Source organism: Pongo abelii, chromosome 11 (genome assembly GCF_028885655.2).
Source record: "Pongo abelii isolate AG06213 chromosome 11, NHGRI_mPonAbe1-v2.0_pri, whole genome shotgun sequence".
Classification (NCBI taxonomy): domain Eukaryota; kingdom Metazoa; phylum Chordata; class Mammalia; order Primates; family Hominidae; genus Pongo; species Pongo abelii.
In genome coordinates, this window is record NC_071996.2 from 81,316,102 (window position 1) to 81,341,407 (window position 25,306).

A 25,306-nucleotide genomic window follows, 5' to 3' on the forward strand; every position below is an offset into this window, starting at 1 on the left:
GCATGGTCTAATTTACTTCGGAATAGCAATACCTTTGGCAGGGGGAGCCTCCTCTTTCTTGGGAATGACCACTTTCTTCTCTGTCACTTTCTTCTTAATCTCAGGCACTTTAAAGACATCATTTCATGACAAGGATTTATTTTGAAGGACAAAAAAGAGAGAAACCAAGAAGTCCCCACACCCAGAAAGACCAACGTGTAACAGTCGCTCAAGACAGGTCTGTAATGCTAGTTGGGAGCCCAAATATTATAATGTAATTGGGATTTGTAAAGCAAGGGACCAGCAGCTTATGTCATTATCAGAGGACAGATGCTATTAGGGTGGTACAAAAATAATTGCAGTTTTGACATTACTTTTAATGGTAAAAACCGCAATTACTTTTGCACCAACCTAATATCATTTCATCCATTTAAATTTCACTAGTAATTTATTGTCTAGAAAGTATTTCTGAATCATTGATACCCAATAAAAGATCAGCTTTACTATTTCATTTGATTATATAACTATATGGTCTGCTGGGAGGGTTATGCTGATTTTAAGCAGCCATGCCAGCATCTTTTGTAGAAAATATTATTGAGCTTTAAAGCACAAATATATTAATTCTGTCCTGTACTATGAGCTGATTGAATATGTTAAATCTGGATACTATTCATTCAATGATAGACTACTTTAATACCTTACTTTATTTTATCCTCACCATAATAGCTGAGCCCATTAAGACTGATATTAACATCCCCAATTTACAGGAAAATAACTTCAGGCTCAGATTGGTTAAAGGACTCACTGAGAGTGATATAACATGGTGTAAAGTCAACGCTAAAATCAAAACCTGCTGGGCTGCCCTTTATATAGATGTATTAGAAGACATAACTATTATTCTGTGTTTTGATAAATACATTCATTTTTTTTTCTTTTTAGCCTGGTGTTAAAAAGGCATTTAATATAAATGGTTGAAGGAAGAAATTTAAGAATATTTATTCATAATAGTTTTCAATACGTTTAAATATATAGTATACTTATTCATATATATTTAAATATATCTCCATGAAAACTATGATGTTTAATCAAATGATATGAAATCAGAACTTTTGTATCAGTTCTGGGACAATGCTTCCTTTCATCTTTGTTCTTGAATACTGCTTTGTATCAGTGAAAAAAGTAGATATCAGTGTTCCTGAACATTGTTAGAAGTAAATATGTAACTGTGTGATTGTCCATTTTATAAATATAATTTTCCTAAAACCCAGTTTCATCATAATTTATGTGGCAAAGCTATGGGTGAAGAATGCGTATTCACTTTGGGGAAGTGTACCTTTGGGTGGTGGTGGAGGTTCCACTTTTTTAGGAGCGGGAACAGGGACTTTCTTCTCTGGTACAGGTTTCTTTGGCACTTCAGGTACTTAAAAACATTTCATTTGAAGGCATTAAAAACCACATATACATGGTTTTATATATATATATATATATATATATATATATATATGAAAGAGACACATGAGAATAAGACCACAAACAAGTAAACATAATATGTGATTTGAAAAGACATTTAGATAATTTACAATAGACAGATACACAAGGCAGATACACAATAAGAGCACACATGTCTGGAATGTTTTCTAAGATTTAGATGGTCAATCACAGAGGGTAAAGGATTATAGATAAAACTGGAGATGAACAAAAAGATGAGAAAGCAGAATTCAACACAAAAGAGGCTTTGATGATTCCAAGAAGAGCTGCTATACCTGGTGCAGGTACTGGCACCTTAGGTTTAACTTCTGGAAGGACTTCTTCTTCAGGTGCAAATTCTTCTTCCTCAGGTACATATTCTTCTTCAGGAGGAACTTCCTCTTCCTCAGGTGGAATTTCCTCTTCTTCAGGTAGAACTTCCTCTTCCTCAGGTAGGACTTCCTCTTCCTCAGGTAGAACTTCCTCTTCCTCAGATAGAACTTCCTCTTCCTCAGGTAGAACTTCCTCTTCTGGAACAATTTCTTCTTCAAATAGAACTTCCTCTTCCTGAGGCAGAGCTACAGGAACTGGAACTGGTTCACGTTTCTTTGGCACTTTAAAGATATTTATTCAAGGGTACAAACATCACTTTTATGTAAAACATTCAAAACAATGAAGAAGCTTATGAAAGGCAAATATTCTGTGATCACAAAGCATCAATTATTATCAACATAAATACTAAGCATTAATTATAATTAGTAAGGCTGTATAACACCAGTTAGTTTTCTCTTTTACCATGGCTCTGTTACAGATTAATGTACCTTTGGGTGGTGGTGCTTCCACTTTTTTCGGAACAGGTGTTGGTTTCTTTTCTTCTGGGATGAGCTTCTTGGGCACCTCTGGCACTTTAAAGATATTGTTTATATTTAGGAATATGTTCTTTTATAATGTCTTAGAGCAATAGATATGAAAAGGAATCACAAAATACCTGACATATTTCTAACCAGATAGACACTTTAAAAATGTACAATGTAATGGGGAAATTTGTATGTGAGTATACATAGATGTGAGTTTTTTCCCCCAAGTACTTTAAGTGATGAAATGATGTACCTTTTGCAGGTGGAGCCTCCACTTTCTTAGGAGCAGGGACTGACACCTTCTTCTCAGGCACAGGCTTCTTGGGTACCTCTGGCACTTTAATGAAATGATTTAGAGAAAAATTTTATATGACATAAAAATACTGATTCCAAGCATAGTTTCAAAAGATTAAGATGAGGTAATAAAAGTATGACAAAGGTATTCCAAGAAGCATTTGATTTTTAAAATAAAATATTTAATTTTTTCTAAAGAGTTGCATCCCAAAAAGTACAGAATTAAACCAATTAATTTTTTACCCATATGCAAATGTGAAATAAAAATATTGCGACATTGAAAGTTCGTGTACCTTTGGCAGGTGGAGCTTCCACCTTTTTAGGAACTGGTACTGGTACTTTCTCCTCTGGTACAGGTTTCTTGGGCACTTCAGGAACTTCAAAGATATCAAATAGAGTTAGTGTCACATTTTTCACCCATAGCTAAGATTTTAAGGCTGGCAATGTAAGACCTTAATTGAAGCAGCATAGATATTCTATCAATTTCACTTTAAGACTGAAAATTATAATAGCCACAAAACAAAGGCCAGAAAATACACAAAAATTAAAATAAAAAACACTGAAAAAAACGTGGAGTGGTGATAAAGACAAGACACAATGCCTGGTAAATGACGGTTTTGTCCATTTTGATATGCAAAAAGAATGTATTTTACTTGAAGAACTTTCCACTAAAGAGGAGGAGCCAACCATTGAGCATAAGCATAATTTGATGGCAAAATTCAGAGATGAGTACCGGGTAAACTGCTCCTGTGGCCAATTGAGAGGTGCTTGTCATGGCATTAATGTTGTTAATATTGTCATGGGGAAAGATCTGCTATGGCTCACCAAGCTATGCTGCATGGGTGAATTATCATGCTATTCCATTGATGGATTATAAAGATGTACCTTTTGCTGGCGGAGGCTTCTCCTTTTTAGGAATAAGCACAGGAACTTTCTCCTCTGGCTTCTTAGGAACCTCAGGCACTTTAAAGATATTGTTTATTGTTAAGTTCTAACTACTAGTAACAACACATCCATATACAACACAGCTAATGTTTTTTAACAACAGATAGTGACACACACACAAGGTTTTGAACTCAGAAGAAAGTTGAGTTAACTATTTCTAGGCAGGCAGATGAAGTCTTTTAGATACCCGTCAGTGAATGGTGGTGTACCTTTTGCTGGTGGAGCTTCCTTCTTTTTGGGAACAGGAACAGGTTTCTTCTCTTCTGGAACAGGTTTCTTGGGTACCTCAGGCACTTTAAAGATATTATTAAGAATGTTGGAAATTTTGTAGGAAAGAAATAAAATGTGAAAAGCACCTGTAGAAATCATATTTCAGCATCTAAAAATATCTGCTTTAAAGTAAGCAATCATCAGTGCTGCCAATAATCCCCAGAATCTGACCAAATCAGACCCCCAAACTCCAAAGATGCTGTTGCACATCCCTTTGCAGGAGGCATCATCTACCTTTGACTGGTATCACTGGCACCACTTCTTCCTCAGTTATGAACTCCTCTTCTTCATGAATGTACTCTTCTTCTTCTACAAGATATTCTTCTACATGGGTTACAACTTCCTCTTCAAAGGCAACCTCTTCTGGTTCAAGTTCTTTAGGCACTTCTGGCACTTTAAAGATATTATCTTTAAGTTGGACATTTGCCAACGACTCAACAAAATTAAGACAACTTAGAAACATAGGCCCATTTATAACAGAAGAAAAGATAAGATTTACTTTTCCTACAAAAGAAGTTTTCACACACAGAACTGAAGAGGAATTCAACAGCAAAAGACGAACAACACATTAAAATGAGTGCCATTAGGTACCTCTAACAGGTGGTGCTACTTCTTTTCTAGGGACAGGTACTTTTTCTTCTGCGACAACCCTCTTGGGCTTCATGGGCACTTGAAATATGAAGTATAAGGAAATTTTATTGTCAGAAAAAGGCCACCCAGCCAATGCTTGCTTTGCTGTACTTTAAGCAGATAGAATAATGTATCTTCCTCTAATGAGATAGATATGCGATTGTTCATCTTTAAGAAACTATATACTCTCTGTGGAAAGGATTCTGAGCTTCATATAAATACAAGTACGCAGAAGTACCCAAGTAAACATGAAGTAGCAGAGCCCAAATGTGAAATGAGGTTTAGTGTTCAAATATCTCTCCTTGAAAGAAATATCCTTTCCTGAAAAGCCAAATTTACTTCTCAATTAGTATACTTCATACTTAGTATGAATCGGGGGAAAATGACTGGAAACTGGTTAGCTTTAAAAAAATCTTCAGAATGAATTTAGAATGAATAAACAGTTACCAAAGTTTGGTGAATATTATGGTATCATTGCATCGTTTAGGTAAATCAGGAATATGCCAAATGGTCACTGATTTTAAACCCAAACATTCTATTTTGTATGTATTGTAGCCATGTGGCAGGACACAGCCACCGGCTAACAGGCTATGGATGTATTTAAAAATAATTTTTCCTTTTAAAGGTATTATCTTCTTATCCTGTATTTACACATTTTTACATCCAACATTCTGCTGACAACTAATTTAAAAGACATGAAACAACAAAACAAAATGAATCATAGTTACATTAATTTCAAAAGAGGCATCAGAAAAGATCACAATCGAGGAAGGAAATCATTATACCTTTAGCAGCGGGTTCAGTCACCTGCTCTTTTTCACGTTTGGTAATTGAAATACTTATTTTTTCCTCAACAACTTTCTTTGGTTCTTCAGGCACTTTAAAGATATTAATTATTAAAGAGCATTAAAACCAACTTCTTGAATACTATGTATTAAATACACATAAAAAACTGAAATATAAGAATTAGGACAAGAACATCCTACTCAGCAAAAACACAAAACATCAGACGGGCTAGGAAGACATGATTTTAGAACATACATAACAAAGTTGTTTTTGGTGATTATTACTCAGTAATGTACCTTTGGGTGTTGGAGGTTTGAGTTTCTTAGGAATGGGCACTGGTACTTTTTCTTCAGGGACAGCTTTCTTCGGCACTTTAAAATATCAATATTAAGAGATTTTAAAAATTGAAACAGATTTCTCAAGGCTAGTAAGAACAAAAAGTTAAGAAAGACAAATACAACATAATATTCCCAAACACACACATAATTTGTACACTGCCACTTTTACATATATTTTTATAGTAGGACAGACATGGAGGAAACAAAGATCTCTTACAGGTAATAATGTTTTTTCACTCTACCTTTAGCTGGTGGGGCCTTTGGTTTTGTGGGAACTGGTTCTTCTGGGACAGGCTTTACAGGGATGGGCTTCTCTGGTTCTTTAAAAGTACATACAAGGTATTTCATGTTAGACTTTAGAATATAAGTTTAAACATTTCTTAAAAGGAATCAAATAATTGAAATAATATCTTTTATCTACAGTATAGCCATAGCCTATTGAAGTAGGCAAGAACCAGAGGTCCAAGCAGAACAAGCTCATATTGCCCTTTCCTTCTTGCTATTTTCTTTAATTAGGTAATTCTTACATATTAAAATTCTCATTTCACTTCAGGTAGATAAATTCCTGGCTAAAACTCCCCTATAATATGTTTTTTTAAAAAGCTATCCGTAAGACTATGTAGAATGTTCTCAAAGGTGGGCTATGAAACATCAGAGACTGAATAAGTGAAATAAGATTGATTCATTTCAAAATTTCAATAGAGATTTATTCTTTGAGTAAAATAAACGATTTGAAGCCCAAACTATCTGCCTACAAATTTGACCTTCATTAGGTAAAACACAACAGCTTGTGTTAGCTTACATGTCTGTCTTAACTTTTGAAGCAGTCATTATCAAGTTTTGATAATGGGAACCCTGTGGGTAAATACATTTTCTCAATAGCCTATCATACTCCATAATAGCAAGCTTTAGAATAAAAGATGTTCAGAAATTTTTAACCATGTACTAGAATGATCATGGGCACTTGAAGATAAACTTGTAACCTTTTTGAAAAAGAAACTTAGGGACATTTGCTATTTTGCATATGAGCAAAAATGAGGGGGGTATTAGATTATTCCCAGAACAAAAGTCTAACAATAACCTTAAGATTTATAGAGGTTTTTTTTTTATTTTTTCTAGAAGTTATCAAAGAAGAAAATTCCTCATTTGCGAAATGAAACAAAGTTCTTTCCAAATTTCTTTGGGTATCCAAATTTTTATCTTGTTATGATTTATCTTGTTTTATCTTGTTTGAGTGTGCACATATTTAGTGTGGTTTTGAGTTTGCAGTTTTGCTCATACCTGTGATGTATTCTTCATGCTCTTCATATCGTTCATACTCCCGCTCCTCATATTCTTCATATTGGTCATATTCTTCTGTTGGTTCATACTCCTCAAATTCTTTATAATCATATTCTTCATATTCCTCATATTCTTCTTCCCGTTGTACTGAAACAGCTTCTTCTTCTAGGGTATAAGACCTTTCTTCCTCTTCCATTATAGTTACTTCTGAAACAATATTAACAACAGGCAGCACTTTACTTTAAAGCACTTTTAGGGATGACTGATAGTAACAATGTGCTTTGATTTTATTCTTTTGCGTTTGTTTCATGCACTGATTATGGGAGACCCTGACTGTTTTTTTTTTTTTTTGGCCAGTCAAGGTATCATAGAGTATATTTAGCAATTGTGATTTCAAATGTTATATACCCTGCCCGTAGTCAACAATAAGCTAATAAAGTGTAGGAGTCAGATTGGGAACTAGAAGGCAAAGAGCCAGATAGTTTCATGCCTCACATTACTTAATCAAAGTTCAATATACCTTTGGTGGGTTGAGGTTCTCTTTCTGGAGCTTCAATTGATACTTTTTCTTCTTTAACCACTCTTTTTCTGAATTCAGTCACTTTAAAGGAGTAATTATTAAAAGTGAATTGCAAGATTCTGAAAATGTGTGTGTGAAGAGAAATTTTGTTCAAACAATTCAAGGACAAAGACAACCATAACAGTGCCTGATTAAAGTTTCATTTAAAAGGCAAGAAAATCAATAGACTTGGAAATAAACTTGCTCTAATATGCATATGAAGTACGTCAAAGACATGGAATAATTTTAGGAAAATCAAGTAGTATTTATAAAAGTTTAAAAAGACAACTAAACAGCGTAAATAATGACTATCAAACTAAGTAGAAGCATTTGACAGAAACCTATGTTACATGAATAGTTTCTTCACCTTAATTCTAAGACATTTTCCTTGGCTCTACTGGTACAATGTAGAAAATTCAGAATTGAAAAAATTAAAAATTTCGTCAGAGATTGCCACATAAAGCAAGCATCTAGGCAGATGAGTTTAGTATATGGAAAAGGCATTAGAAGACAAATACAGATTAAGGAAAATTATTCACATACGTTTAGAAGAAGCCTCACTTGTTTTGAAGAAAAAAGTACTTTCTGTTATCAAAAATATTTAGTTTTGAAGTGATATGCATTAACAAATTTATATTGCTTACTTTATACTATGTCTTTTTTTTTTTCTAATGAAACCTATTCCACTAGATTAGTTTTAGTGTCTGGATGCTTATTTTGATTTTTTTTTTTTTTTCTAAGAGTCAGTATACCTTTAGCTGGTGGTTCCTCCTCTCTTTTAGGTTTGAGTTTCAGAACTTTTTCTTCTGGGACAGCTCTCTTCGGTTCCTCTGGCACTTTAAAGAGAGATTTCACTTTAAAGTATTGTTTCCCTCTTTCAAACCACAAAAAGGCAGCCATATAGTAGTAGCCCAAACATAAACACTTGACATTTTCATTATTTCAGACATAAAACAACAACTGTAACAACAACAACAACAACATCAACAACAACAACAAAAACCAGCACCCATAACCAGTGTATTTGGTAAAGAGAGTAGGGCAAGTACAATATTGTGCATAATGGAAGGGCGGATGTACCTCTTGCTTTTGGAGGCGCCTCTTTTTTAGTTACAGCAACAAGAACTTTTTCTTCCTGGGTAATTTGCATGTGCCTCTCAGTCACTTAAAAGATAATTTTAGGATTAGGGAGTTATATTAAAGTGGATGTAAAAAATATACTAGCCAGAAAGTACTGTGTTTAGAATAGAAGAATTTACAAGGCACACACAAATAAACATCACAAGTAATACTCCACCCAAAGACACCATTGTCACCCACCAACATATAAACGGTATGACCCAAAGGACAGCAGCAGAGAGAAAGAAAGACAAGCCATATGTTCGTAGTTTTTCTGCTGGGGAGGTTTGTTTACCTTTGGCTGGGAGAGGTTCTTCCATCTTAATGACTTTTGGAGGAACCTTTTTTTCTGGAACTGGTTTCTTTGGCTCTTCTGGCACTTAAAAGATACCAGGCAATACCATCAAACATACAATATGGAAAACACTAAACATAGGCACACTTATTCTCTGGTTAATGTTTAAAAAATCTGAAGAATGTATCAATTTAAGATAAAAAAAGACGGTCTTGAAGAATAAAATAAAATCCAATATACCTTTAGGTGGGGGCACCTTTTCCTTTTTAGGAACTGGAGCAGGAACTTTCTTTTCTGGCACAATTTTCTTAGGTGCTTCAGGAACTTTAGAAAGATTAGGTTTAAGAATATGAGTTTGCCTTACATATGAAGTGATACAGTTTTGGGGCTTAGAATTCACTTTTTGAAAAGATTGCACATATATACAAACGTTAATGACTACACTCAGTAAATACGTTCATACATGTGTGCTGACAAAACGTAGACAGTTATGCAAATTGTTATGCATAAGACAATTATGCAAATATGAAGGTATTATTATATACATTAAAATAAATAGTGTCGCATTTCTTTGAAAGAAATCATACCTTTAGCCGGTGGAGGCTCCTCTATTTTAGCAGGAATTTTTGGTTTCAGTACAATTTTCTTCTCCTGCCTCTCTGTCACTTGAAAAGATTATAAAATATATTTGTAGAAATGTCCAGATTTCTTTTCAATAAAAGTGTAAGGGATCTTTTTATTAGACATGATATTTATCAATATTTGCAATATGGATGACAAATTAGCTATAAGAAAACATAAAGAAGGAGACAAGCTAACATAGGGATAAAACTAATTAAAGAGTCAGTATACCTTCAGCTGGCTCAGCTTCCACTCTCTTAGAAATAATGTGCAGCTTTTCTTCCACAACATATTCCTCAGGCTCTTCCAACACTTTAAAGACAGCAGTTTTAAAGAAGATAAATTACAGTGTTTTTCATGTTTATTTTTAGCTTTATCACTTCAAAGAGTAATTAAAATAGCAAAAGTTTAACTCTTGCCAAATCCCTGCTTGTTCCTATTTAAAATACTCAAAGAGCATTTTAATCAAAGCATATGCGTTAATGAAGAGTATGGGAAATGGGAAATAGGTTTCATTAACTTAATTTTCAAATGTGTCATACAGATAATAATGCTTATATCCACAGCAACAACAGGACAAGTACAAGACAAAAAACGATTGTAATAGCTGAGTTAACAAGAACAGAAGAATTTGAAGATGAGTTTCACAAATAACAGAGCACTCCAGATTTGAAGGCCACAGGGCAGAAACATATACTTGAGGATTTAAGTGAATTGTAAGATAATATTTCATATTGTTTTCCCAGCCAGTTTTGTGGGGCAGGTATGGCAGAAGAGGCGGGAGGCTTCACATAATTTTTGAGCCTAAGTGTATACAGTTTTAATTTTTTTTAAGACAATGTCTTGTTTTGTTGCCCAGGCTAAAGTGCAGTGGTGTAATCACAGCTCACTGTAACCTCGAACTCCTGGGCTCAAATGATCCTCCTGCCTCAGCCTTCTGAGTTAGCTGGGACTACAGGTGCATGCCACCATGCCTAGCTGTTTTTTCAATTTTTGTAGAATGGGGTCTTGCTATGTTGCATAGGCTGGTCTTGAACTCCTGTGCTCAAGCAATCCTCCCTTCTCAGCCTCCCAAAGCACTGGGATTATAGGCATGAGCCACCATGCCTGGTCAAAGTTAAATAAAGAATAGAAGTGTCTGGTTAAAAATGTATCTGCTCCTTACACTGAAAGTAAACCTAACAAGCCACCCATCTTTGGGGCTTAATGAGAACATAAAAATAATCACAGTGTTTCTCTTTTTAACTAAAGTCTGGACTACTAAAGGAAGTTAATAGTGTCAGAAGTTGAAATCAGACTATGTTTGGTTTTATGAACACTTTTAGAAAAGATGGAGCCGTCTTCAAATCTACCAGCTTCCTGACTTATGTCCACCACCATGGCCTCTTCCAGGAAGCACAACAGAACTAATGGATTTCCTCCTGGGAGTCATGTCCCATCTTGGCCTATTCCAAGGCATTCCATTAAGACTATGCACCTTGGATTTTTACATGGGCTTTTGTTCCAAGTGAAAAAAGGGGCATGGTGTGCCATCTTTTATTAGACAGATAAAAACAGATACTTAGGGCATCTAAGTGTACTTCAATTCTACTCATCTTCTCACTGGGAAGAGAGTTAGTTTGGTTAAGGAGCTTATTGGTTTCTCTTTAAAAGCAGACCTTAGGAACTTTCTTAGGAAAGTTCTTTTGGCCATATGGCTTTAGCCAGAATGCTGGATTTTAGTTGGAAACCTGGTGTTTCCTTAATTCATTGAAAAAATATCCCAGTGGAATAGTCTGTTGGTTCTGTCCTTAAGAAACTATAGGTAATTAGCATTACAGGTATGAAAAGATCTGAGTAACAAGTCAGTCTGATCCCATCTATAACACAATTGTTTTCTCCATATGTAAAATACAGGAAAGCGTTATGTGTTCAGTGCTTCAGACTCAGAAATATGGCATTGACTCATGGAATGTAATAAGGTAATATATTTTCTTGCTCATTTTAAAACATTTTAAGACATTATAGTGACTTCTGCAATTGACTTAATGGATTATCACTTGTATTTTTTAAATGCCTAGAATAAAAAAATTAAAGGATTATAATATAAAATATATTTCTGTCTGTGGATTGTGGTACAAGCAATGTTTGAGAAACACCAATTAGACATTAGGCTACTAAGGTAAAGCTTATGCCAGCCCACCATGCTGAAGCCAAGTCCTGTTTAATGAAAGGATATATGTATATGGAGATACCTGCCCTGATTAATTATATATAAATATGAAGTCTCTTTTATTCTATGTAGGCAAGTAAGAAGGGATGCAGAAGAAATACACTGGATTTCTCTAATCTAGTATAATCCTCCTGAATCTTGTGTTTTGATCAAAATATTCATTTAATGAGACTGGTAGATGTTCACTGAATTTGTGTCACTTTTTTGTGTCTCTTTTCATTGGTCTGTAAACAATTTGTGAAAGAAAACACCTCATCAAAACCCCAGATCATCTCTAGCTTATTTGCATTGTTTACCTTCATATTCTGTAACCTCCGCTTCTTCCTCCTCCTCTCTTTCTTCTTCTCTATAAACTGAAATGGACACACCTTCTTCCTCTTCTGAATAACTCCATTCCTCCTCTGCAGATACTTTAAAAGTTAAAGTTTCATTTAAATTCAGCCTGCTGAGATACAGATGTATATACAGCCATGTGGTCACTACAGATGGATAACTGTTCCTCTATCTGCTTAGGACAGAGCTTCATGGTACTTCCTCACTATAAGAAGAAGGAAGCTAATTTAAGATGAGGGCAAGTACAGCCCAAGACTGAGAATGATACTTGAGTTATGTCCAAGTGTGGCCACTTTCAAAATTATAACATTTTCGGGACTCATCCACTTCCTTCGAATGATTCAAGGCCAACATAGACACAAAAGACTCAGTCCCAGAAGGATACAAAAGGTAGACACATTCTAATACCAACATAAGGAGAAATAACTGATGAGGACACGTTCTAAGGTGAACAATCACATGTGGAAGAAGAAGAGACTTTGAGGAAACACACACAAACTCATTTATCCCCTGACTTCCGATTATATACCTTCGTGCCGCGTGACTTCCACTCTTTGAGGAACTGCGAAGGATAGTTTTTCTTCAGCAACAAATCTTTTTTCTTCTACAACAGTTTTCTTAGAGACTTCAGCTTTAAGAAAGTGTTAAAGTTGAAGTTTAAAATCAAGAATTTTAACAATTCTCACTTTCTAGAATTTGGGGAAGATTTGCACAGTACACCGCTTTGACTAGCAAAATGGGAAAACAAGTTACATATCACAAGGACATAAACATAAAAGTTTCACTGCAAGTAAGACAATGGATCAGTACAAGCACAGACCAGATGGAAAAAGCAAGAATTTAACACACTCGAAGATTTTTTTTTTTTTTGTCAGAGGATTGAGGCAAATCCTACCTCGGGGAGGAGGAGGTTTCTTAGCGACAGGAACTGGCACTGTAACTTTCTCCTCTGGGACAGGTTTCTTAGGCACAGCTGGCACTTTAGAGACATTATGCACTTTTAGAAATTTAATGTGATCTCATTGAAGCCCAATGCAAAACAAAGAAATACACCCACAATGCACTCATATCACAAAACTAACAAAATCACTGGAACATAAAGACAGTTCTTGGGAAGATGGAGAAACAATACCTTTTGATGGTGGTGGAACTTCTTCCTCTTTCCGAGGAACAGGTTTTCTTTCTTCAGGAACTTTCTTCTTTGGTAGTTCTGGCACTTAAAGGATAGTATTGAATTTTAAAATTTGTCAAAAAGGCCAAATAAATGAGCAACATAGCAGTGGCAATTAAAGAAGACATGCAATTAAAGAAGCTTGAAGGAAAGACGAGGTTATTTCATGGAGATGGGATTAAGTACCTGCTGGTGGTGGAGATTCCTCTCTTTGAGTTACAATGGTTATTTTTTCTTCTGTCACAACTCTCTTCTGTACTTCAGGAACTTGAAGAGACATTTTTAGAATTGACTTTATATTTTCTAAAGTAGCTATGCACAGTTATTTTTTTAAGAAAGCAGACAGGTGGACAGACACTTTTGTTCAATTCTCACCACAAAACATTCATTTAGAATTAAACTAACTCAATGAACAGATAATCAAACAAAATATTTTGTATCAAAGACAAAAGAAGGGCTTTACTTCGAAAGCCACTGTACCTTTAGCAGGGGGAGCTTCCTTTTTCTTTGCAACGGGAACAGGAATCTTTTCTTCAGGGACAGGTTTCTTTGGCACCTCTGGGACTTAAAGTTTTTGAAACACAATGTTAGTTCAGACATATATCACTTTTATGAAAGAACATAGACGCATGCACAAATCTTTATGTAGTACATTAATGTTGTTATAGATTATCTATGCATCAGCAAAATTATCCAGAAAATTAAACTAACTATAATATTCCAAGGATCACATTGTGATAAATATCACAAATAATGTTTTAGAGGCATTTAGGCAAAAATGAGTTATGTAACAGAAAGTTGTGCACAGAATTAATCCTTTATATATTGATATGACCTTGCTAAAAACAAATTAGTGATGACACAAACAATCAAGAATGTGGATATGGTATATAGAAAACTTCTTGATGCTTTGTATTGAGAAATGGAATACGTAATAACAATGGCTTTAGTTTATCTAAGACTATTTTAGACTAAGACTAAGAAGTCTTAGAATAGTTGAATATATATAACTTACTTCTCTTCCCCACATTTCTCCTCTCGTTTTTGGGGGGTGTGCCTGTAGTGAATTCAAAACTCAGGAAACACTTACTCTAGAGTAGGTCTCTCAATCTGATACCCACGTGTTAATGACTTTACAGAGCTTTGTGTGCAGAATTTTGTGGGTATGTGTATTTGTGCTTTTTTTTCTAAGGGGCTCTAGACTTTTCAACAGGGTTTTCAACCTAAAAAATGTTTACACTGTATTTGATTTATCTATTCTAAGAATGGATAATGTTGACTTTTTAATTGGAAGATGAATTTTAACAGCATGCATTACTGGCAATAATTGTTCTCATTTTAAATACGATATTGGCAGCTTTTGTGAATCCCTGCACCTCTGCACATGCATTTGTAATATTTTGGTGTAATTATATAGCTGTTCATTTATATATGTATATGTTATGCTATATATACATGCAGTATTTATATATATATACATGCTATTATACTATGTGTATTTGTTTTTATGAGTAAATGAGAGATGCCTCTGTGTCTCCTTTAGAAGACATATATGACTTGTGAAAACGAATTAGTGATTACACAAACAGTCAAGAATGTTCAGATAGTATGTAGAAAAGCTTCTTTATGGTTTGTATTGGGAAATGTAGTACATAATAACAATGGGTTTAATTTATCTAAGACGATCTGTCTCAAGTAGCTTTAGTATTAGTATTGGTTTTACTAACATGACCTTTGTATTTAATGGTTAGATAATCAAAAGAATTTTGAAAGAGCCAAGAGTTTGAGAAAGAGAGAAGCATATTTGATTCAGGAAGAAAATAGAAACATTGCAAAGTCAGGCCAGGGGAACGCTATTCAAAATGTACTATTTTAGTTAGGTCTGGTTTCTCCTAAATTGGATAATGTTGAATTATTGCTGAGTCTCTATAACTGAACGGATGTGTGCAATTGTAGCTTCAGTGCTTCAATAAGATAGTGCCTTTATCGCCAAAAAAAATCCCAAACAAACCAAAGCAAGGGATTTGTGATATACCACAGCAGCATATTTTCATTCAAACATACCTCTGTGAAAGGTACTTTGACTAGCTAATTAGATAACGGAAACATTTATGGCCAATACTGAAGTTCAGTTAAGGTCTCAAGAAAATTGTGAAAGTAAACTTCAAAAAATCTATATGTTCCCCACTATTGAAGACTCGTCACTATTGACTTTTAAGAAGCATGGTACTATGTATGTCTTTATGTAATTAACATTCAGTTCTGCCAGACACTCTCCAGTTGTCATTGCCTGTCTCCACCTCTTCATAATGCATGAAACTGCTTTTATTAAGAAAAAGTTGCATTTATGCATTTATGAAGGATGAAAGTTTTTTTCCTAGAAACATGTCAGTAGAAAACAAGTTTCACAAACATTTCCTCTTTCTCTAACAGAGGGAAGATATTAAAAATGTAAGATAGCAGTTTGACATAGTTACTTCCTTTAACAACACTTTTTGGTGATGTCTTAGGAATATTCAGTATAGTAAATAAAGTATGTCAAGAGCATGGCACGGAAGCTGACAAACATTAAAAACACAAGGAGAATGTAAAAGAGACAAAAGACAAAGGCAGCATCATACATATGAAGATTGTAGAAAGCAAAAGGCTGGCACTTGGAGCAAAGAGTCTCCCCATCATTGGCTCTGGTGTACCTTTTGGGGGAGCAGCAGGTTCCTTCTTAGGCACAGGAACTGGCTTTTTCTCCTCTGGCACGGGTTTCTTGGGAACCTCAGGAACTTTAAAGATACAATTGTTGAAATAATGTGGAATATTCTAGTCGCCTTCTGAGACATTTAAGATTACATTAAAGCATAAATCTTCACTAAGAGTGTGAGAATTAGGAAGTAATTTCAATATGCCTATTTGTGATAGAAATGAACGCTAAATACCTCAACACCATATAGACATTACATACATTACACAAGCAGACAAAGACCCAGTTAGCATGATCTGGAGTCTAGAAATGTTACCAATACTTGCATAACACATTACCACAAATAAATGAAATCAATACACACAGAATTAAATATATTATAGATGGTTTACAGATGCTATTTTGTTAATACATAGATCTTATAGAAGAAGATACAAGATGGATGCTAAGAATTACTTTTTTCACAAATATTATTCTACCTTTCGGTGCTGGGAGCTCCACTTTTTTAGGGATGGGAACAGGGGCCACTTCTTCTGGAGCTGGTTTCTCAGGTAGCTCAGGGACTTTAAAAGAAAGGTGCCGTTTTTGAGAAAGCGTGCGTTTGACAGGCATATGTTGTTGTAAGACTTAGAATTAAATACAGATTCCCTTTTTATACCAATTGAATGCAAGAAAATTATGCTTTAGAAATGAGGGTAAGTGAAGATGGCTGAATGGCTAATTAGAAAATGTGACCGCTGTCACCTTCAACTGCAGAAGCCTCCACTTTGTCAGGAACAGGTAAGAGCAATCCTCCCTCGGAGGTGCCTGTGTCGGTCCCTCAGAAACCAGCTTTTTATGAACATCAATAACTATGAAGTTAGGTTTTCTTTGTAACCTTTACTTTTATAAAGCAGTTTCATAAATACAATTGCATTAGATTTTTTGGTGTCTTAAATGTTTAACAATTTGGGTGGAATGGAGGGGGTGGAGCCTTGATCTATAGTGCTTGCAGATTTCCAATTTCCAAGGTGGTGTAAACACTCCCTCCCACTCTGGCTGTCAAGGTGATGTCATTGTCCTGGAGTTGGAAAGAGATGTGCAGTAGTACATTATATGGTATTTCCACCACACAGACACAAAGATGGAAACAATCTCAGAAACACAGATAAGAACAAAATGCAGTAAAATAGGAGTTTTGAGTATTTATTAACATTTAAAAATATACTTTATTGGACTGTAAGTTTATATAATCTAATTTTTAATAATGGTGTTGTTAAACTACTGGCTGGCAAAATTCCTGAAAATGTAACCATAGGCTCTGGTGAGCTGGTATGAACTGGCTCCAGGACACTGTATTTCCAAGTAACAGGTTACGAGATTGCAAACTCTCTGAAGCAGGGAACGGAGGCTCCAATAATTTTCACTTTTTTCCCCTGTGTCTTCCTCACGGTTCTTCCCATCCCCCATCACATCCTTTGTACATGGTGGCTATAGGTATGCAGACTGTGACTAAATCTATTATTTAATACTAACATAAATGTTTTACTATGGAATTTGTACTAATTTTTATTAAAATAGTTTAAACTTAGAATGAATTACTAATACCTTTAGGTGGTGGTTCAACCCTTTTGGAAACGGCAACGTGAATTTTCTCTTCAGTAACAATTTCCTTTTGTACCTCGGGGACTTAAAAAAATGTACATTTTAATTACTGATATGCCATGTTGTGGGTGTTAATTGTAATTTACAAAGGACATTAAAATAAAAATGAAAACAGAGACAAACATGAAATGAAAAAGATGACAGAGAATTTACAAGGAGACAGAAATGTCTACACGATCATAAATCAGACAACAAGAGGGATAAAAATCTGCCTAAAACCCTTCCATTTGAGCCCCCACATTCCAGTTTGCCTTATACCTGTGACTGACACCTCCTCCTCTGTGTGAGAAGCAAAGAACATCTTTTCTTCTGAAATAACCATCTTCTTTGTATGCACAGCTGGTACTTTAAAGAGAGTATTTCACATTAGTATTCCTTTTTTTTAGTACAAGACATCAGATCAAACACATGGATTTTATACTCAAGTATTTAGACACAGAATAAGTGGGTTAATATGGTAGCTTGAGAACAAATTCAGTATTGACAAGAAAACAAATCATGTTTTGATCTATAGGGACAAACAACGCATGCAGCCTTCATCAAACATTCTTAAATGAGAATCAAATAGACACAACTTCTTCACACACAATGTTGTGCTTTTCCAAATCTGTTAGGGTCTATTTCTATAAATAAGAGGACAGGGATTATTATATGCAATGGAATGCATTGCATAGTGAAGTTAGCAAACTACTAATTAAACACGAACCTTCCTTATAATAAAAAAATGTAATTTTTAAGCAGAACTAGAAACAAAGTAGATAATGTTATTATTTAAATTAAACATATGTGCAACTCAACGTAAAATTTGTATTATGTAAAAATGTGCTTTTTTTGGTCGTTTCAGATTTGTGAGTTACTTAGCAATATATGTACACATGTCCATACACATAAATAAAAAAATTTTGAACTTGTAGCTGAAACACAAAGATGTATACCTTTCACTTCAATAACTTCTTCCTGTACTGGAGTCCGGGAAGGTTTTTGTGGAACAATCTTCTTTGAAACTTCAGGTACTTTAAAAATATGTACAAATATATTTGTATTTTGAAGAATATTGCTTTGCACAAAATTTAAAAGTATTTGATTATATAAATAACTAACGTGAGTATGGATCAGTAAACATATTACTTGTGTACATGGGTGCTAGGAATGTTTTAAATGATAATACCTTTGGTGACTTGAACTTTTTCTTCCTCCATTCTTCGAGAAGTCTTTTCAATTTTTTCAATTACTGGCTTCTTTATAACTGCAAACATTTTAGAGAAATTGCAGTACTTTTAGAATTCCTATTAAAATTCTCTCTCTCTCTCTCTGTGTATATGTGTTTATACACACCTATATGTGTATATGCAGATATATGTATCATTCTTTAAAGAGAGAGATGAGTTTGGTTTTTTTCTTTGACCTTTATGCACAACTTTGAACTTTGGGTACAAGTTTCTGTACTTAACATATTTTGGTTACATTTATTTTAAGTTTACCGTTACAATTTTTATCATCTTTTGATTTTTTAATGAAATGAATTAGATAGAAATTTTAAGAAAAAAAATCATTCACAATAAAGCTTAGAGAAGAAGTTGTGCCTATTGGATTGAACTGCTGATTTATACATCGCTGCCAAACAAGCCATGATAATGATGTTGATGCTCTAGTCTATTTAAATATTTCCAATTGCTTACCTTTAGGAGGTGGTGGTGCTTTCTTTTCAGGTACTTTGGCTGGAACTTTTCTCTCATGTGATTCTTAAATAAAAACACAGGAATAAGAAGGGATGCTTAAATAGGAGAGTTCTCTTAGGTTGTTAATTGCAAATGAGATAAGGTAAGGATAATATATAATTGTGTGAAGTATTGTATTTGGGATCGTTATTACCAACACAACTCTTAGTGCTAGGATTTGAAGCAGGATCAAGCAGAAATGCAACAAGGCAGTAAAAGTAAAACTTGACCTTCTGCATTAGAAATTAGCACTTGGAATTTAGTGTTAGTAATAAGACTAAATGATTTAGCTTATAATGTCAAAGCATGAAAGTAACTCTGAAGAAAATAACTTTTAAAAGATTTCTAACCTTAAAAAAAATCTAAGATCATTTTATCTATTTCACATAAACTGCAAATCAGGTTCTTAGCATTGAAAATTTCATGAACTGAGCAAAAATGAAGAAAAGAGGGAAACAAGTCATTCAGTTTATACATACCTTCATAGACCTCCTTTTGAACTTGAATTACTTCCCTTTCTTGGTAAGCCTCTTCCCACTCTTCCTCCCCTTCGTCATAGCCTTCTTCCCTTTCATAGTATTCTTGCCCTTCTTCAAAATCTTCTTCCCATTCCTCGTGAACTTCCCTTTTAGCTTCTACCTTGATCTCTTCATAGTCTTCATCTGGTTCTTCATAATAAGGTTGTTCAAATGGCTCTGTGTATGGTTCTACCTCCAGTTCGTCGTAAGGTTCTTCGAAAGATTCAATGAAGACTCTCTTCTCCTTGTGGACTGCTTGCTTTTTCTCATGCACAGCTTCTTTTTCTTTCTGAACCTCTTTCTTTCTGGTTATAGTCATTATTTTTACTTCTTCAGCTTTAGAGGACACATCAATGATTTCAGGAGCTAAAATAGATAAAGATACTATTAGCATATTGATTCTATCCATCCAACTGCTTCACTAAACAAAAACCTACCTAGTTAAACAACATCAGTATTTCAGATCTATTTTATTGATAATTTGTTTTTTCTTTTTGTATTGGTTCCATTTAAATTTTTGACTATGGAACATAGTAGAGTATCAAGATGCATTCTACTCTTGATTTGAGGATTTTTCCAGTATGAAAAAATGGATTCAATAAATATTATCAAATGGACACACCTTCCATTATTCCATGAGAGCTCCAGTTTGCAGAACCCCTAGTTTCTTCCAATGGAATTGTTTTAATATTCGATAAGTTTATGGAATTTATATTTCATACTTATACAGTTAACTTTTTTTAAAAGTTCTGATTATTATTTCAAACACATTTCTAATTTCAAACCTAGGTTTTTGACTATTGCATATGATCCCTTAGTCAGTTTCATAAAAACATTTAAAATTATGTAACCAAGTTAATTAGGTACTTTTAGATAACAGATTTTTAAAGTTCTTAAGGGCTCTCATTATTTATATGACTCTTAACATTTGTGTTAACTACAATAAAAAAAATAAGGAATGGCCCTTCCTTTCTAGCCCTCACTGCTTCCTTCTCTGAGACCATTGCACAGAGGCAGCATAAACATCTGCCTGGGTTTGTTTTCCTGGGAAAGGGGCAATATGAAATAGCCATCATTTCTAATGCTAAATTTAACACAGCAGAGGAGACTCCACAACTTTGCAATAAGTTGGAAGCCTAATATTTAAAATAAGAAGAGTTAGCAGAAGTGCAAATCTCAGGAATAAACAGAATAAAAATAATTTCTCTTTATTTACCTTTTGCTGGAATTAAGGTAGTAGGAGGTGGAGGCTTCTTGGCAATCTCTGGGAGTTTAAAAACATAAAAATGTGTGTTTATTTTTAGATTACATTATTATTAATGTTTACTCATCCTCCACATCATTGTTAGTTGTTTGTAGAAGCTATGACTACTACTCATACACCAGCCCTTCCAGGAATCATAATAATGCTTTTATAATTTCCAAATCTAGCTCATTAGAAATGCTATGCAAGGCCATATTAACAAAAATCAAACATGCAAAAGGCCAAAGTTTGATTCTAGTTTAGATTGATTTAAGATCATTTAAATTGGTTCTAGTTTAGATTGATTTATAATAAGTTAACATTAAGCATGAAGAGAATATTTAATATGTCCAATGCTAAAAATAATGCATTAGACTTTTTCAATTAGTAACTATAAAGTTCATGAAATATCCATGCTTTTTGAGTGTCCTCTTATTCCATGATGTTTCACAAATGACCACTCAGAAAAGTCTGAATGATGAATGATGCCTTGTGTTTCCATATTTTCCTTCTTTATGGAGGTTGCTGTACTCTAATCTTAGTCAAATGGGTTAAAACTATTTGTTTAAATTTAGTTATCCAACTGTTTTCCTAAAAATCTTTGAGGATATATTGAAAGTTAAAGTGATTTGAATTGATCCTCCTTCATAAAGTATTTTTTCTTCAAATATTGATATTTAGATCACCTAAATCGGGAAAGATACTGAGGTGGGTTGCAGCAACCTCTTAAAATTAGCACCAACCCTTGATCTTACATTGATGTGACTTTATCAAGACCAGCTGTTGGGCACTTCCATGTTCATTGCAACATTATACACAAAGACCAAGTTATGGAAACCCCTAAGTGTCCATCCATGGATGAATACATAAGGAAAAGGTGGTATATATGTACACAGTGGAAAACTATTCAGCCTTATAAGAAAAGGGAATTTTGTCATTTGTGACAACGTGGATAGAACTGGAGATTATGCTAAGCGAAATAAGCCAGGCACAGAAAGACAAAGACTGTAAGTTCTCACTTAGATGTGGAACTAAAAAAGTTGAACTCATAAAGAGTAGAATGATGGTTACAGAGGCTGGGGATTTGAGGGAATGGGGAAATGTTGGTCAAAGGGTACAAAATCTTAGTTAGACAGGAGAAACATGGCTTTTCTTGAGATCTGTTGCACAGAGAGGTGAATATAGTTAATAATAGTGTACCGTACATTTCAAAATCGCTAAGAGTAAATTTCAAATATTCTCACCACAAAAATGTTAAGTATTTGAGGTGATGGATATGTTAATTGGCTTGATTTAATTATTCCATATTGTATTCACAGATCATAACATCACTTTGTACCCCATAAATATATACACAATAGTAAATCGTCAATTTACAATAAAAAAAAAAAAAGAATAGCTGTTGGACTTCTGGGCAAGACCTTCTTTAAATTATCATCCAGAAATAACCAGAATACACTGGTATTGTCATTGGTTCCCAGGGGCTCAGGAGGACAGGAAAGAGAAAAGGGGGAAAAAAGGAGTTGAGAAAGAGAGAGTGAGGACTGAGTCAAAGAAGAGGGCGAAAGTGAGTGAAGGGAGAGGTACCATTTTGTGATTGCAAACTCTTACCCTTCCTTCACCCTCCACTATTTAGGATTTAAAAGTTTTAGCCAAGAAAAAAGTGTTAAGACTGCTTTTTGATTAATTATAATACCTTCACGTGGTATCATCTCTTTGGGCTTTGCAACAACTTTTTTGGCATCTTTCTTCACAGCCTTTTTGGTAACTAAAAAAAAAAAAAAGAAAAAAAATTTCTGGTGTAAGTAACTAAAATGCTTTCAGGAAACTAGGAATTTTATTGAAATATTTTATTTTTCCATACGTTGATAGTAGTGAGATTCTGCATATTACTACAAGATATTTGTTTTGGAAAGATCTAGGACTAGATGCAAAAAAATTGTTTTGGAGGGATATAGAAAATGTACTGTGATCTTACATATTCACTGATTTTATGTCTGCTGAGAGTTAAAGTTTTCAGAACATGGAGTGTGAATCTAAGTGATATCATAAATAGAAAAGTACACATTTTCATCCTTGTTTCATCCTTAGGGACGAACACAAATATGTTAGGAGGAAGAATAACAAGTGGGTTTAAAGTCCTTTGTTGTGCTGCTGTTATACCTTAACCACGGTTCCTAATCATACTTGATTATGGCCTCTCATATTCATGAATAAAGAACACTCGTTTTTAATTTTTTTTTTTTTTTTTTTTTTTGTTTGAGACGGAGTCTCACTCTGTCACCCAGGCTGGAGTGCAGTGGCTCGATCTCGGCTCACTGCAAGCTCCGCCTCTCGGGTTCACGCCATTCTCCTGCCTCAGCCTCTCCGAGTAGCTGGGACTACAGGTGCCCACAACCACGCCCGGCTAACTTTTTGTATTTTTAGTAGAGACGTGGTTTCACCGTGGTCTCGATCTCCTGACCTTGTAATCAGCCCACCTTGGCCTCCCAAAGTGCTGGGATTACAAGCGTGAGCCACCGCGCCTGGCCTCTTTTTTAATTTTTAAAACATTATTTAACTTCTCAAGTTTCACAGTGAGTACCAGACTTAGCCATGTTGATACTACCAGTCAAAGAACAAATCATTCATTAACATGTTATTATTTTTGACAACAGAAATAGAAATGGAAATCCAATTTATGATTGTTGATTCTTGTTCCTCTCTGTTCTCACAGCTAGATAAAATGTTTATGTCCGTATGAATCATAAAAATGCTTCTTTTTGTTAATGAGGTTGCATTAGTCACAAAATTGGAAGTTTCTAACTGAATTTCCTCTAAGGCTGGCTGAAAAATAGGTCAAGCGTTTAATGCCAATTATAGTGGGTCTTAAGGGCCTACCATTTCCACCCCTTGAATCTAATACAGTAGTAGTGACTTAGCTATAGAAAAATGTGATTTTTGACATACACAATTTTTTCTGACCATGCTGGGAGAATTCTGACAGCATTTCTGAACTCCCTATAACTCCAGAAAGTCCCAGGAAATCTGTTGTCTAATTTAGTTGAGAAGCTTTGGGACGCAAATAGTAAAATTTCTCTACTGGGTATTTGAGAGGAGCAATTCCTTGGAACACTTAAGATCTCTTTATTGGTGAGATCATGCCTTAGGTACAAAAGAAGTCAAATATTTCATAAGTATTCTAAATCATATTTTTTGTAACAAAATAGTAAATTTTTAAGAGTAGTTAATACTATAAATTGAGAAAAGCCACAAGCTATAATTTGCAATTTGACTGTAAACTACTATGGTTTATTTCTATAAGCTGCACTAGAAATTGGTTCCATTATTCTTTTTGTTATACATAGTAGTTAGGAAAATATGAGACATAAAATTAGTTCTCCATTAATGTTTCAGTAATTCCATTAAGATAAAATATTTTAATACCAACATAGTATTTTGTTTGATGATTTTCAGAGTTTTAAGCACATAACTTACACATTTAGTTAGCGAATACTTTGAGAAAATAATTTATATTTTGAAAGGCAATTCCACCTCTTGACCACTAGAGGGCCAATGTGTTGTATTAAGCAACATTTTTCGGGTCAGCAGAGTGGAATTCTTATTTCGACATGTAGGTAGATGAGGTATAATACCTTCAATACGTTTTGCTGGTGGTTTCTTTTCTTCGGGTGTTGGTAGCAAAAGGGGGATAGGAGGAGCAACTACAGGAGGGATTTCTGAAGAAAATAAATGCCGTTAGTAACATGTTTTAGTTTCTTATTTTGCGTAAAATATAATGAAAAGTCTCATGCGTTTCTTTCAGTACTTCATAGGTATTATAGTACCAATTCATCAGTCGGAACAAATAAAAATAGCATTTATTTATAACTGGAACTACTTTTTTTAACTTTAATTTCTAATTGCTCACTGAAGAATACGACATAGAAGGGTTTGTTCTGAATCTGCTGCAGTTTGGGCGTTGGTATAAAATTTTGTACAGATTCCTAGTGCTAGAATATTGCTGCTCCAAGCTCAGATGTTGAGGTTCTGGGTCTTACCTTCTGGTGGCACTGCTCTGATAGGCATGGTTGGGATTGGAACTCTGGAGTCAGGAATATCTGGAAAGGGACATGTAATAAGTATAGAGAGACTGAGAACAAGCTATTTATTAGAAAACTAAGATGTGTTTGATTTATTAGACCCTGAGATATATCAGGCATATCTAATGGCAGAATCTAATACACAGACAAAATAATATTAGTATTCTTTTGTATGCAACCACATAGGCAAGTTTTGTTCACTGTCAAAATTTGTTTCATTCTGTGGCTATTCTATTTAATATGATTCTA

At 34.4% G+C, this 25,306-nt stretch overlaps 1 protein-coding gene across 1 annotated transcript in view; it reads right to left on the reverse strand.

Moving 5' to 3' along the window:
• The window catches only part of TTN (titin), a 277,620-nt gene that overhangs the window by 149,706 nt on the left and 102,608 nt on the right, over window positions 1-25,306 (reverse strand). The window contains exons 109-147 of the mRNA XM_063712900.1: window positions 25,016-25,075; window positions 24,611-24,694; window positions 22,672-22,743; window positions 20,949-20,996; window positions 19,694-20,098; window positions 19,176-19,238; window positions 18,665-18,742; window positions 18,432-18,509; window positions 17,755-17,841; window positions 17,440-17,520; window positions 16,332-16,415; window positions 15,851-15,934; window positions 13,638-13,721; window positions 13,344-13,424; window positions 13,119-13,202; window positions 12,882-12,965; window positions 12,516-12,617; window positions 11,950-12,063; window positions 9,673-9,753; window positions 9,408-9,485; window positions 9,061-9,144; window positions 8,821-8,904; window positions 8,487-8,570; window positions 8,159-8,242; window positions 7,368-7,448; window positions 6,848-7,054; window positions 5,809-5,886; window positions 5,525-5,599; window positions 5,228-5,320; window positions 4,404-4,481; window positions 4,047-4,205; window positions 3,752-3,835; window positions 3,483-3,560; window positions 2,891-2,974; window positions 2,557-2,640; window positions 2,268-2,351; window positions 1,743-2,060; window positions 1,313-1,399; window positions 33-107 (exon numbers count right to left, since the gene is read on the reverse strand). Of these exons, the coding sequence (XP_063568970.1) occupies window positions 33-107; window positions 1,313-1,399; window positions 1,743-2,060; window positions 2,268-2,351; window positions 2,557-2,640; window positions 2,891-2,974; window positions 3,483-3,560; window positions 3,752-3,835; window positions 4,047-4,205; window positions 4,404-4,481; window positions 5,228-5,320; window positions 5,525-5,599; window positions 5,809-5,886; window positions 6,848-7,054; window positions 7,368-7,448; window positions 8,159-8,242; window positions 8,487-8,570; window positions 8,821-8,904; window positions 9,061-9,144; window positions 9,408-9,485; window positions 9,673-9,753; window positions 11,950-12,063; window positions 12,516-12,617; window positions 12,882-12,965; window positions 13,119-13,202; window positions 13,344-13,424; window positions 13,638-13,721; window positions 15,851-15,934; window positions 16,332-16,415; window positions 17,440-17,520; window positions 17,755-17,841; window positions 18,432-18,509; window positions 18,665-18,742; window positions 19,176-19,238; window positions 19,694-20,098; window positions 20,949-20,996; window positions 22,672-22,743; window positions 24,611-24,694; window positions 25,016-25,075 (3,933 nt within the window). The remainder of the gene's footprint in view (window positions 1-32; window positions 108-1,312; window positions 1,400-1,742; window positions 2,061-2,267; window positions 2,352-2,556; window positions 2,641-2,890; window positions 2,975-3,482; window positions 3,561-3,751; window positions 3,836-4,046; window positions 4,206-4,403; window positions 4,482-5,227; window positions 5,321-5,524; window positions 5,600-5,808; window positions 5,887-6,847; window positions 7,055-7,367; window positions 7,449-8,158; window positions 8,243-8,486; window positions 8,571-8,820; window positions 8,905-9,060; window positions 9,145-9,407; window positions 9,486-9,672; window positions 9,754-11,949; window positions 12,064-12,515; window positions 12,618-12,881; window positions 12,966-13,118; window positions 13,203-13,343; window positions 13,425-13,637; window positions 13,722-15,850; window positions 15,935-16,331; window positions 16,416-17,439; window positions 17,521-17,754; window positions 17,842-18,431; window positions 18,510-18,664; window positions 18,743-19,175; window positions 19,239-19,693; window positions 20,099-20,948; window positions 20,997-22,671; window positions 22,744-24,610; window positions 24,695-25,015; window positions 25,076-25,306) is intronic.